The sequence below is a fragment of the Poeciliopsis prolifica genome, unplaced genomic scaffold (genome assembly GCF_027474105.1).
Source record: "Poeciliopsis prolifica strain line A6 unplaced genomic scaffold, Auburn_PproV2 SCAFFOLD121, whole genome shotgun sequence".
Lineage (NCBI taxonomy): Eukaryota > Metazoa > Chordata > Actinopteri > Cyprinodontiformes > Poeciliidae > Poeciliopsis > Poeciliopsis prolifica.
In genome coordinates this window covers 212,501-227,532 of record NW_026562496.1, presented here as the reverse complement: position 1 = coordinate 227,532, position 15,032 = coordinate 212,501, and the positions used below count along the sequence as shown (strand labels likewise).

At 37.7% G+C, this 15,032-nt stretch overlaps 1 protein-coding gene across 1 annotated transcript in view; it reads left to right on the top strand.

Moving 5' to 3' along the window:
- Positions 1-3,739: 3,739 nt before the first annotated feature.
- LOC129354950 (protein PFC0760c) overlaps positions 3,740-15,032 on the top strand; it is a 12,165-nt gene continuing 872 nt past the window's right edge. Inside the window, exons 1-6 of the mRNA XM_055024511.1 lie at positions 3,740-4,753; positions 8,571-8,629; positions 8,748-8,816; positions 12,309-12,360; positions 14,445-14,481; positions 14,819-15,032. The exon at positions 14,819-15,032 is cut by the window's right edge and continues 872 nt beyond it. Of these exons, the coding sequence (XP_054880486.1) occupies positions 4,174-4,753; positions 8,571-8,629; positions 8,748-8,816; positions 12,309-12,360; positions 14,445-14,481; positions 14,819-14,852 (831 nt within the window). The 5' untranslated portion in view covers positions 3,740-4,173 and the 3' untranslated portion in view covers positions 14,853-15,032. The remainder of the gene's footprint in view (positions 4,754-8,570; positions 8,630-8,747; positions 8,817-12,308; positions 12,361-14,444; positions 14,482-14,818) is intronic.

Below are 15,032 nucleotides of genomic sequence, written 5' to 3'. Positions count from 1 at the left end.
AGACAACAGAATCCCCAGGGTTTCCAGCCTTTGCACTACTAAACATTTCCACTACTTAATGGAAGTAATTCTATCAATCTCCCTAACTGATAGAAACAGAACCCATAGAAACAGAACCCCAATAAAGAGCAAATTAATTTCTTGCCCAGCAGCTACAATCCCATGTCAATCAGCTCCTCCAGAAGCAGGTAATGAAAGAAAGTAGTAGAACAACAATCTTTCCCATTGTTCTGGTTAAGAAGGGCCTGCGTATGTGTAGATTACCATCAGCTTAACAGCAAAATGAGAAAAGATTCTTTCCCATTGTCTCGCATTGAGAAAAGCCTGTACCATCTCTCTGGGGCGCAGGATAAGTCAAAAACTGCCTTTTGTGCACAAGTTGGACTTCAAAGGTATCATGCAATAACATTTTTTGTTCAGGTTTTTAATAAAATGTGCATTTTGTGGGCTATGCTTTGCATATGTAAAGAATGCAGCACATAAACAAATTTGTGTCATCTATAACAGCATCGCTTATTAATAATAAACATTAAACCTAAAAACACACTACTGCAGCAACAGACTGAATGTTCTGTTCTTTGTGTGTGGAATATTAGTGTTTTTTGGTGTTGAATCCTTAAACATAAAGTGGCGTTGTCAGTTGGCACAAAATTTACCTATGTAATCAATAAGACCCAGAGGGTTTGTATTGGTAAATCTAATTTTGATTAAGTCAGTGCCTCACCAGCTATGAACTTCACCACGTCACTGCTTTTATATGTAACTTTTTAAAGAATCTTCCCCCCAACTGGTCATATCAGTAATATTAGGTTTTACCTAATATTAAGTTATATTTTTCTATTACATTATATACATATTTTATCCAATAGAATACAAATCATTCAATGAGATTTCCTGGATTTTTGTTTTAGATTTCTCAGTTCAGTTGTGGTGTTCCCAGTATGGGGCACAGTGACAGAGGTAAGGCTGCCATGCACCGGCACCACAAGCCCCTCAGGCCACTACCAGCAGGCAAAGTGTCTTGCTAAAGGACACAACAGAAGTGGAAGGAGCATGGATTGAGCTAGCAAGTCAGTGATTGTGGGACTAACTCCTATCACCATTGCCCCAACAATACATGCTTTCCCAGTGTATCTTGATAGCACAGTTCACTAACACTGAATTAAAGAAACCATTTAGGTTTCTTTAATTAGTATGAGATCAATCTTTGGAGCAGCGTTATCATAAAGCATTTAGATTATTGCTTACCCCTGCATCATCCCTACCACATGTCCAGACACACACACACACACACCCCCCCCACACACACACACACACACACGCGCGCACACGCACACACACGCACGCGCACACGCACACACACACGCACACACACACACGCAGACAAACACCACACCCCTCGGGTAACTGTATCTTGGAAAGTGATTTCCCTCTTTAGACAGTCCTTACATGGGAAGAGTTTGGGATGAATATGGCACTGGATTCAATTTGGAGAGGAAAACAAATCCTGCATCGGCATATTCATTTCATAAATCATTTGATTTATGAATATGCCGATGCAGGGCAATCGCTGTCATGTCTTCAACACAGCCCAGACTTTCCAACACCTTCTTTTGTTCAAACCAGATATCAATGTTTTGTGTTGTTAAACCTCTGAATTTTTCACTTTTTAACATCTTATTTAAGATGAATCAAGCACCCTGATATATATCAATTAATGTTCTAATGTGATGATAAATGAAAGCTTTTCATTAGCAAATGTTAGAATACACAGCTCACTAAACAGGCCTTGTGGGTCAGAGTGAACATGCTTCTGGTTCAAGCTAAGAAAGAAGAAATGCCTTTGGCATCTATCAGCTCTTCTCCACTTTCTGCCACTTTGCAGTCTTCATCTTGACCTGATCTCCTCTCTCATTCTGCCCTGGGCTAGGTTGAACTCAGCTGTTCCCCACTGCCTCTAACATTTCACCATTACAAATTCCAAATATAACAAGAATTTAAATTAAAAAGTAATTCCTTCTGCTTAAATCATCAAAATAAATGATCAAATACTATTTAAACCTGAAATTTTAACTGACACTAGAGAATGTCAAATATCATTTGAACAGAAAATTACTCCACTGTCTGACACAAACTGGTCAGCACAGCTAAACTGGATTGACAGCTGATCTTGATATTTTCACTTTGATCTGCTGTCTTAGAACTTTAAGGTTTGTTTTATCAAAGTACCAGCTTGACCTCTTCATGATGGATGATAAACTCACCAAACTTAATCCTTTTTGACAAAACATTGCAAACACATTTATTTAAAAAAAAAAATCATAATCGCCTGGTAGAATTTTGGCTTTGTTTCACTCAAAATGCTAAAAATAATGATTTGTTTTCTTCATGATGCAAGCAGAGGAAAGTGGTACTTCTTCATGTTTTTGTTAAGAAAGATAAGGAGCTGTCTCAGATGTTCCTGTCACCAGCCTCTTTTTCCTGCATGCAGAAGTGAGAATTGAAAGACGGTGGGTAAAAATGTGTTGGTCTGTCAGACAGAGCCAGGCTGGCTCACATTACACTGACTCTGAACGTGTAGAGTTTTAAATAGAGCAGTTTTCAACTCCTCCCATTACAAATCACTCTATTTTGGGGATAGCATGCAGGGGGTGGAGGGAAAAAAGAAGATGAGTTGAGGATCAGTGTCTTTGATTGGCAAAGAAGCTTCGTAATGGCTTTTTAAGCAGAATCTGAAATACTGGATTTGTGAGACATAATTCATTCAAACAGGTTTAGTTAATGTAACCATGCCTCATTCTGTCAATTTTTATTTTTATTTCTTATAGTCTAAGAAATCAACTATATTTCTTAAACTATAAGAAATAGTCTAAGATTTGTGGCCAAATGTGGCAGTGCCAATATTTTGACTGAAATGTTCATTACCACCCATGATGAAATCACACATCAAATTATGATTTAGCCAGAGTAACTGAAGGCATAAGATTAATTGAAAACACATGGATTTATCCCCTTGGAGCATGGATGTGCAAATGCCTGTCTTCCCATTAGATCATAAATATCTCCGGTCCATGCCTCTAGGAATTAAGCTGTATTGGTAAATGTAGAATACTCATGAAGGGTAACTTTTATTAAATAAGAAAATTACTACATGGCCAGTGAACATAAAAAGAGATTTTATTATATGTCCTTTCATAATGAAATCAATTATATGTGTTTGATTCCACTGTTATAGGCATCCAGTCTCTTAAAACCTTGTACATCTTTAGAGGAACACTCTTGAAATCCAAGAATTAATAAACTGAAAAGACTAATGCAGGCAAACAGCTACAGCTGCTCAAGGTTCCTCAATCATCAGTGTTCATTTTCTAAGAACATGAATCTCAACAAACTGCTGCAAAACTTTAACAAGAACATACAGAGATACCTAACACAACAAGGATGCAAGACAATGAGACTAAAACTAGAAACTACATACAGCTCAGTGTCTAATTGGTAATGCTTCCTCTTAAAGCAAGTCATTGTCACCTAAACCTTCTTTTACAGTGCAGCTCTCTTCAGTAAACCTTAACATTTGATCAGAATGAAAAATCAAGGGTGGTTCACTTATTCCTCATAACAACTATCAACCACTCCTTCTTCTCCTGGTATCTTTACTTGTGGATAGCATAGCCCAGCCCACAAGCATTTGCCCCTGTCAGTCAGTATGACTGCCCCCCTTCTTCTCAGCTTACTTCTTTTTCTGTCGCTCTCAGATTAGTCTTGTCTGTGCCACCATCATAGACCAGTTACTGACGGCTCTCTGCTCAGAGTATTACGGCAGTCTTAATTCAGCTTACAAACTACACTGGACTAAAAGACAGTGGGTCTTTAAGTGACCCCAGATTCAAGACTAATCTCCTGCCTTCTCTGGGATATTCTTTTCAGGACATTGGAGCAAGTATCTAAATCTAAACTGGATCTATAGCCTCGGGACAGGACCTTAAATTTCTGGATGCTCAGTACTTGGGTCCATTAACGATTGTCCTGGTGAATGACTGTGTAACTCTGACTGGGGTTGTATCCTTCAGGGCGTGTGTGTTTTGGGTAGACAGGTACAGAAGCTGCAGTACTGGACTCCTGCAGTGATTCCAGGTTATCTTCACAATAGCTGACTAAATTTTGACTGCAAACATGGCCTCATTAAGAAGTTTGATCCTTGCAATGCTGCTTGCACTACTCTGCTCCTTCCACACCCCACTGGCCCCCACTGCAAAGGCCCAAGATCTGCCATTCCACTCTGAGGAGGGTCTAAAGGCTGATGATGACGACGATGACGACGACGATGATGATGACGACGATGACGACGACGATGATGATGACGACGATGACGACGACGATGATGACGACGATGATGACGACGATGATGATGACAATGATGACGACGATGATGACGACGATGATGACGACGATGATGATGATGATGATGAGGAGGATGATGACGACGACGATGACGATGATGACGATGATGACGATGATGACGACGATGACGATGATGACGACGATGACGATGATGACGACGAAGATGATGATGACGACAATGACGATGACGACGATGACGACGAAGATGATGACGATGATGATGACGACGATGATGACGATGACGATGAAGATGATGATGACGACGATGACGATGATGACGACGATGACGACGAAGATGATGATGACGATGATGATGACGATGATGACGACGATGATGATGATAGTCATGAAGGTCAGTCTGTGTAGATGTTGCTGTTTGTGTTGACACATGCCTTTGTGTTTCTGCTTATATGTGTTTTTACTTCGACCTGCAGCACATTACAGGCCGGGTGTAACTGGAACATCAAACACTGCTGACTTCTAAATTGTAGTCTATAATTGGTCCTGTCAGGAATTGACTGGTTTTTCAAATTGCAAATCCTGATACAAAGACATTTTACTCACTTTCATCAACATTGTGAAAGTTTGTCAGCAGTGGCTGATATTACAGTCAGTAATAAGATTACATACAACTGTTCACTTAAACAGTATGTTAAAATCAAAGGGGAGTGGCTAAGAGCAGAATTAGTCCCTCCCTTTTCCATAACATTCTTACAACCTCATCATCTCTGTCAATTTGTATTATTTCATATCTCAGAGCTCATTGGTAATCAATCCCTCCTCCACCCCTTTCAGCTGTCCATTTTTCTTGCTGTCTCTGACACTCTGTTCTCTTTCCCTGCTTAACTAGAGTTATGAACAGTCTGGGGAAATTGAACTGGCCCATCTGAAGTCCGACTGTCCGAGGTCCTTCGTACAGTACGCTAGATATGAACTTGGGGACTGCAGAAGCAATGATTTGAGAGAGAAAGAGAGAGAGAGAACCAAAAACCAATTCCACAAGCCAAGTCCGTCTTGGAATTCAGTCATTGGGGGTCACTAGTCTGAGATCTTTTGATTTGTGTTTCATTTGAAAACATGGTTCATCCTTTCTCTTTTGTTTTGGATCAGACTGACATGTATCTGTGTCTTTATGTGAATCTGCAGAGAAAGAAAGAGAGACAGTGATATAGGGAGTGAGACGGGGGTGACAGACAGACAGACAGACAGACAGAAGGAGAATAAAGCGCGAGGGGAGGTGCAGGAGGGCCAATACCTAAATTTATTTATTTACAAGCTTAATTACTGTCAGATCTTAAAGTTTCTCTCTTTCCCCATATCTTGTAGTCTCTTTCTTTCTCTGTGGAGCATTTATGCTGCTGACCATTAAGAGGCATATTCAGTGAAAATCCCTGAATTTCATTTTCAACTCTACTGTGTGTACATGTCAAACTGCTAATTACAGGAAACAAGAACTTTGCTCAATATGTTGTGTTCACTGTTATGACGTACCTCATTTAATTTTCTAAAAAGCTGTTTTTCAGAATCAAGCCTTTCAAGGTATTCATTTCAGTCTTTTTTCAGTGTAATGTTTTTAACCCTTTGCTTTTAGGAGCATATTTTACACAGAATTATCTTCATTTAAACATTAAGAACAAGTGAGTTCAGAATCTGAATTTATTTGTTGTTAAAAGTTACCGCAGTATTTTTGCTGATGATTTTTCAGGAAATGAGTTTTTGGGAAAAGAGAGAAACAACAGTTCTGTTTTTTTTTTTTTTTTTTTTTTTTAATGAAATTGTAAAGAGATGTCAGGGTTGTCTGCTTTTTCTCTTCTTTGGTAAAGAAAAGATGTGATATGTTAAATATCATGTAGAAAAGAAGTCTGTCCATATTTCTTTAACCCTTGTTTCATTCATTCAATAAATCAAATGATCACAAACTGCTTCAGCGCAAATCCGTTACCAAAGGTGCTTTAAATTTGGGCTGCAAAGCTGCATGGAGAGCATGATTCATCCCAGATCAGCACAAAAATCTAGCTTGTCCATGTGAGGACCAGGCTCATGGACACAGGACATCTGAATCAGTGAGTATTGTTTTGAATCAATCAATCAATCAATCAATCAAATGGCATTTGTATAGCACATTTTAGCAGCAAGGCATTTCAAAGTGCTTCACATCATAAACACAAAAACACAAAGTCACTATGCAAATTTTTTGTGCGTAGAAGCTGGATGCTGGTTCTGGTTCTGGAGATGCAGAGCAGAACCAGAACCAGAAGACCTGAAACCAGGGGTGTCAAACTCCAGTCCTCAAGGGCCGCTGTCCTGCAGTTTTTATATGTGCCACAGGTACAAAACACTGGGATGAAATGGCTTCATTACCTCCTCCTTGTTCTCCAGAGCTTTGCTAATGACCTAATTATTCTATTCAAGAGTGGTGCAGCAGAGGCACATCTAAAAGTTGCAGGACCAGTGTCCTGCAACTTCAGGACTGGAGTTTGACACCCCTGCCTGAGAGTCTGGAAGGTTGTAAAAGTTGAATGTAGTTGTTAGTTTAAACATAAACTAACAACAGTATTTTAAAATTTATTCTTTGAGCTACAGGGAGCCAGTGGAGGGACTTTAAAACTGCTGTTATGTCTCTATCTTCCTGGTTTTAGTGAGAACAGGAGCAGCAGCTTCTGGATCAGCTGCAGCTGGAGGATTGATTTGTTGGACAGGCCTGTGAAGACGCTGTTACAATAATCAATGCGACTAAAGATAAACGCCTGGATGAGTTTCTCTAGATCTGGCTGAGACATTAGTCCTCTAATCCTGGAGATGTTCTTCAGGTGATAGAAGGCCGACTTTGTAACTGTCTTTATGTGGCTCTGAAGGTTCAGGTCCGAGTCCATCACTACTCCCAGGTTTTGGGCCTGATTGTTAGTTTTTAGTTGTAATAACTGAAGCTGTGCATTGACTCTAGATCGTTCCGTTTTAGGTCCAAAAATAATGACTTTAGTTTTGTTTCTGTTCATCTGGAGAAAGTTTTGGCACATCCACACATTTATTGAAACAAAAAAATCCCTGTTGTTTATGTAAGATTCAAACCAGTTGAAAACTGAACCGGAGTCCAACCCAACTCTCCAGTCGATTCAGTAATATGTCAAAAGCTGCACTGAGGTCCAACAGAACCAGCACTGTGGTTCTCCCACACTCCGTATTTATATGGATATTATTGAATACTTTTACAATAATCTGTAACACATAGCAGTAAATGCATAGTTTTGCAGGTTACAGCAGTTCTAAACATGGTGGATAGACAGATGATGGACGATTGATATCCAGTTTTGTTTCATACTGATATTAAGAAATAACTGCAGAAATGACCATTTTTGTTTTGAGAATTATATTACAGTTCAAGGTTGTGTCCAAGTTGTAACCATCTTACTCAATCTGTCAACCTCAAATGAAAGGAAATTAATTAAAATGTTCAAAACTAACTAATCATCACCATCAGGGAGCAAGTTTGTCACAAACTAAAAATTTCTGAAACCCCTATGTCAATGTCAAAAATTAAGAGAAATGTCATATTAACATGGACTTAGATCCAATCAAGTCTGTGGAAAAAAGAAAAACACGCATCTTTAAGTAATCTGTGGCTCCTCATGTAGGCAATCCAAATGTCCTTTGAAGATATGGCATACAGTCAGATGAGACAGAATTTATGCTTTTCACCACAGTGACAATGACGAGGTCCATGACAGGAAGTTTGATAATGTGCTGTTTTAATAGAAAAGGTGCATTTCATAAAGTGTATGAAATAAGCAACAAGAGGGAGTCTGAATTCCAAATCAACAGCTAAATGGTTGAAATTTGAGCATGGTTTGGTATTGCAACAAACCAAAAACACATATGCAAGTTTGTTTGGGAATGGATAAATAAAAATAACGGAAGCTTTTGGGATGTTTCAGGCCTCAACCTTTTTAACCCTACCCTAACACTTTTTTAAAATTTGTGGGCTATTTAAATCTCAATTCGTGCCACTATTTTTCAAAAGGTAAGAAGACTAGCTCAAATAAATCATAATGTGCACACTTAACTCTATTTTTTGCTTAACACGCATGAGCTTTGATGAATGCCTACATCCTGAATCAAAAGGACATAATTCTCAAATTTTTCAGGTCATATGTTTTCTTCTATTTTTTCAGATGATGATGAGCATGCTTATCACAAAGGGTCTCTGTGCTCATATTGTGAATTCTGCCAGGTATGTCTAAATGACAAAAATCATGTCAGTGTGGGACAAAATGTAATAAATAAATATCCCACTGTACAGGTTTTTGCATACTCTGCAGCTGCTTCCTAACTGCTGATTTTTCTTCCAGCACTGTGACAGCTGTGATAAATGTCCCTGTGAAGAAGAAGACAAGTCTGAACACTGTGATGACTGCAAGGTGAGCAGACAGGCATATAATATTTGACCTTTGGCTATGACCTTTGGTTTTTCAAAAGCAAGACAGTCTATTGACGCCAATATCATATTTACACTTAAATCACAAAACTTCTTAAGAGTTAAATTCCATATTCATATTCACTGCTTGATACAAGCTTAATCAAGCAGACACACAATAAAAGTATGAATTAATCATTTCCGTAGCACTTTTGTACTGATTCCTCCTTCTTAGTTCACTTTTATAGTGGCTTATGCAAGTTTACAATATCCATTGAACATTTCAACATTTTGTTATTTTACAATCATAAAGCACAAAGCAGTTAAAAATGATAATTGTTCAACAGAAAATAATGCACAACTAGGGAAAAGAAAGTGGATTCTCAGTGGTTTGAAACAAAAAATATCTTAAAAACACAAAATCATACCAAATAATATTGGTCGACATTGTAGGGAAAATATTTTAGTGCACTTGAAAAAAGTCTAAGCTACTTTGATGAGTGTCCACTTTTAAAGTTCGTCTTAAAACCCATCTATTTTACTTGGCTTTCAACTCCAGCAACATCTAGTTTTACATTGTATGTTTGTTTTAAACTGTAAGAGTTTTTTATTTTCTTATTTATTTTATGTACAGCACTTTGTATCAGCTGTGGTTGTTTTAAAGTGCTTTATAAATAAAGTTGGTATGGTACGGTAGGGTACTTATAATCCATCCATCCATCTTCTGGTCACCCTTCTCCCTAACGGGGTCGGGGCCCCCAGCTGCGTTCCGGGCGAGAGGCGGGGTCACCCTGTACAGGTCGCCAGTCTGTTGCAGGGCAGGTACTTATAATACGTACAAGTATTGTAAGTGGAAAAATCTACCAAAGGAACAAATATTTTTGTCTATATTAATTCATTATTTATTTGAATAAGTTTTATATCTTGCTGAAAGGCTTCTTATGAGTTGGTTTTGTTTCATTTCAAGTTTAATAATACCGTATTTTTCAGACAATAAGCCGCTACTTTTTTTCCCACGCTTTGAACCATGCGGCTTATAGCCCATTGCTGCTTTTCTGTGGATTTTTCTTCAACCACCAGGGGGCTCTTTAGCAGAAAGTGAACCATTGGAAGTCAAAATTACAACTCAAACAAGAAAGTGCTCATTATATCAAAGTTTGGACATACAGGTTTAAACAGTACTCTTAAAGTAAGGAATAAACACAGTACAGGTTTTTGTAGTTATTGTGGAAAATTAGAAACAATCCATCATATTTTTTTAGAATGTAGTAAGTATGATCAGGAAAGGGAGGTTTTAATTAGAGATATAAGAAGGAATAAAAATAAATTAGATATAAGAAATTTGCTTCAAAGATAGTCTGGGGATGTAGTTTTTAATAGTTTTTTTAGTTTTTTAAGGAGAATTGGTCTTATGGGAAGATTATAGTGGATTAACATTTGATCCATACTCCAGTCTGGAAGGTGGCGGTAATGCACCTATAAGATGTTTGCAAACTGCCATAAAAAAAAAAAAGATTTTATTTGTATTTTAATCAAAACATTCATTATTCAATAAATTAACAATAAGAAACACATACTCAGGCCAAAGATAATAAAAAGCACAATAAATATTTACATTAACAACTTGTTATATTTTAAGTCTCCCTGATCATAAATTGTGCATTATTAAAACCCCACAGGTGTAAAAAAGCATTCAAATTCCTGGTGGCTCTGTGGAAACAAAACTCCAACTTCAACCTGGATTTGATGTTAACCTTCCACAGAGCCACGGCATCAAGCATATATCAAGTATATCACCCGAGAGGGCAGGGTTCGAATCCAGTCTGGGTCCTTAGGCAAGACCCTTCAAGCTACTGCCTACCTCATACCATGAGAGATACTAAGTTGCATAACATGCCGGCTCAGACGTCGCCCGGCCAAACAAGGTCTGCGTCAGGTGTTGGGGAACCAGAGCACCTTGATGACAAATGGGCTACTGGAACAAGACGGAAATGGGCGAGAGATGAAAATGTGGATCTGTTGGAATGCTACTACTCAAGTAACCCTAGTGAGAGAGGTTACATGCAAAGACTGGGAAGGAATGGTTACTTCGACATCCCCAGTCAACACTAAGTGCTAAACAACTAGTAGCTCAGTGTTCCAACATCCGCAAACGGCAACTGCTATCACAACTTGAGATTGACGAGATACAACACAAATGCTACGGCAAAAAGGAGGATCCCGGATGTCAGAACTGTGTTAACTACAATTCCCCACCCAGTGAGGGGATACATGTGAATGCAGCATTGAGAACGATCCCTACCAACACCATAACAGAAACCAATGAGCTGATCTACAACTCAGCATCAGTGATTCTTGAGACGCTTGGCTATAAGAGCAACCATGAGACCCAATACCCACCATGGAAAAGACGGTTAGAGGCTAAAATCAAGGTAACAAGGAGGGAAGTGAGCCAACTGTCAGTGTTCCCTGCAGCTGCAGCAGCGTGTTCCCTCTACCTCATCAGCATCAGCGGCACCGAAACTTGCACAGCCGATCCTGCTCTTTCTGGGCAGATTTTTATAATATGCATATGTTAGCAGCAGGCACATATAAGTTCTTCAAATTCATATGCTATACCTTTTAAGTTGACAATTATCGATCTGCCAGTACAGGAGGGGAAACGAGCCACTACACGTATAAAGCTCTAAAAGCTATAAATGAACAAAATGATGGTTCGGCATTGGAGACGGGCCGCTGCGTCCTTGATAAATGCAGCAGATCCATTGCAGATCTCTTCTGCGTCCTCATGAAAGGAATTCTGCCAGACATGTCGGCAGAGACACCAGCAGCTTGTAGCCCGGTGTGGCTTCTACAAGTTCAGTTCTTTGTTTGTTTTTTGTTTTGTTTCTTTGTTTGTTTGTTTTTCAAACAAAATTTGTAGGTTTGGCTTATAGTATGGTGTGCTCTGTTGTCTGGAAAATACTGTATTTTTTCACTATAAACTAGACCAAAAATGTTTGATAAGAATTTTTGCCTTTGCAGTGCAGAGGCTTCTTGTGGTCATTGGTTGCTCTTTTATCGGACTAAAAGGAGTTGAAAACATATGTACACCATGTTGTTTGTTGTTTTTTTTGTTTTGTTTTGTTTTTTTGTATAATATTTTTTTCCACTTTGCAAACATGCGTGTGTTGCTCTGTGACACCTATTTGACAAAATGGGATATGTTCATTCACTGCTTATGTTTTTGAAACATACTTTTACACCACAGTGTGCTGATATTTATATTTCGTATTAGTACTGGATGTTCCACAGATTAACATCTACACATATAATTTCATGAGAGGGACTGACAGAGAGAGAGTCAGATTGAATGAGTGCAGGCTTTTTTTTTAAGCTATTGATTGTCTTGCTTCTCATGCATATCTTTGGGATCTGGGAGGAACATTTCAAACAAACACAGAAAGAAAACAGATGGTACCCATTGCAAATTCATTGTCTGTTCTTTTTTCCACAGATGTGCACTTACTGCAACATATGTCCTCTTTGTGAAACTGTTTGCAAACCTGGTGAGTATTACATTGAAGGATAATTAGTTTCTGCTTAATTTATCCCCTAAATTATATGACATTAGAAAATGTTTAAGTAAAGCCTATCAAAAAAATTTTTATGTGAACAATTATGCATCAAGTCAAATGCAATGCTCATCTCATTTATAAAAGAGATGAATGTAATATTAACTTTGAGATATATATGTATTTCAGCTCTTTCTTAGATTGGCATGATGAAACAGGATTCAACTTCTTAATTTGAATGTAGTTCATTTAAGTTAATTTTTATAGAATCAATTTATAACATGTGCCTTGTTCCAAGGCACCTGATAAAAAAAGTTAATTCAATATAATCATACATTCAAATTAATTCTAGTGATGAAATACTGTTATCAAGATCAGTTTTGGGATCTGGGAAGTTTTTAACCAACTGGTTAAAAATGTGTCTAAGCATCCTCACACTAAAGATGCATTGGTCACAACAAAAGCTTGCCAATAGTTTTGGAGACAGGGTTAAACACTGAAACACAAGGCCAAGCGCAGTATTTATTGAATGAAAATGTTAAGCTGTAACACAGGAAGCAGTCAGAGTTAAATAGTGTGTCACACCAGATTGAGCTTCTATCAGGAGAAAAAAACATTAGTAACTACATGAAAACTGAAATAACAGCAAGTAATGTAAAATTGGAGAAAAAGCAAAGAATGTAGCAGAACAAGGAGAAGTGGTCACTTTATCTTCCAGCAGTCTAAACTACAGCATAAATACAATATGATGACAGCATCATATTGCGGGGAACTATTGTGAGAAGTTTTTGGAATGAAATCCAAAAAGTTTGATCCAAATCATAAGGTTTAAAGAATATCTGTAAACTTCCAAGTTCGAAAAAAGTTCCAAGAGGAGGCCAAATCTATAATCGTTTGCACAATATTGGGATTCCTGCATATCTGTCTACAGCAGCGGTACTGAACACACCAGTTTCATATGCGCATTCACTGACCCCTTCTTTAGTGATGAATAAAATATGATGGGTTTTTTTTTTTCAAAATTGAGCCGTACATGAATATCACTTTGCTCAAAGAACAAAAACAACACAGCGCATGAACTCACAACAAATTACGCTATTACTTTATTCTGGTCCCAAAAAAATATTTTGGCCCCTTAAAAGAATTTCAACCCCCAAAAATATATTTTTTTGCTATTTTGCTAATTAAAAATAAATTTGGATGTTTTTAAGGAATTAAACAAATTTTTAATAACGTAATTTTTTTAAATTTGAAATTGAATTACTTTTTGTTGATCTGAATCCACAAAATACTTTTTTCCTTTTCCCCATCTCCATGCAGCTTCAAGAAGTGTTCCCTTAGTTTTGCCGGTGTATGAGGGTATATGCTCAACGTGGCGTTTCATATCATGCAGATTTGGACACTGACTCTCATCCCATTCCTTGATACATGTGAATCCAAGTTGTACATCACAGGAGCTCAAACTTTTTGAGGCCAAGATCTACTTTTTCTCTCACCAGCCGGCTGAGATCTACCTCATGACATTCATGACATGAAGACAAAAATTGTATATTAAATCCCACTGACTTATTTTCTATGCAAATTTACATCAGTTATATCAGAAATGATAAAGTGATAGAAAACCTAATGCAGTTTCTTCCTGAGTGAGATTCTGACACTGGGAGCAGGTTACTGGTTTCTCAGTCAGAAGCTGGTTGCAAACCAGAGGACAGCACGTGTCAGTCAGTTATGGTAGATCTGAACTTTGACCTCAGTATGAGAAACTGCAGACTGATCGGAGGAACCAAAGAGTAATGGAAATTTAAAGGCAAATCTTCAGAATGTTGATAGTATAATAATCATTCCACTGGGAAAAAAAATCATGAAATGTCTTCAATTAATATGACATGCAGATTATGTAAATAGTAAATATAGTACGTTTTTAAGTTCTAAGTACCTTATGTATGAAATAATATGAGGCAAACATAAACGTATCTTGCTTAAAATGATAGAAGGTCAACATTGCAAAGACAATGCTGTTCTCTATAACCAGAATTTTTTGCCTTTGCTGTTACTTGTCTTTGTCCCTTTTTCCCCAGGAGGACTCGTTGATGAAGTAACTGGATCAATCTACAAGTAGGTCTTATTGACAGTCATACTAGAAAGAAAATACTCCCTTTCACCAATTCTGGGTTCTGATGTGAAACATGATCCGATGTTTAATAAGTTGAAGTATTACTCAAATAAAACCTCATGTGTTCAAAACATATATTTTAACATGTTTCTTTATTTCCGTTCATTATTTTAAATTGGAAATCTGTGGAAAATTAGGTGCAGTCCAAAAGCTAAAGTGGCACAAAGACCTAAGAATTTAAAGGGGGTGTATTTTCTTTTCACCCTCACTGTAAACTGACTAGTTCTGTTGAAATATTTCTAATCTGTGGCTTCTAAATTCTTCTCTCTGTACCCACAGGACTGTAGCGGACGTCTTTGATGATGATAACTGAGGCCAACCATATGTTGCCACCATGTGGCCCAACTAAAACATTTCACCTTCATTTTCTTTTTTTGAGTACCCCATACATTTGATTAATAATGACTGAACAAAACTGAAAAATAAGCAATATATGTGTTTACTGTTGTTACTTGACAATCCGTACTTTTAAAATGTTACTTTTAATTTGCTC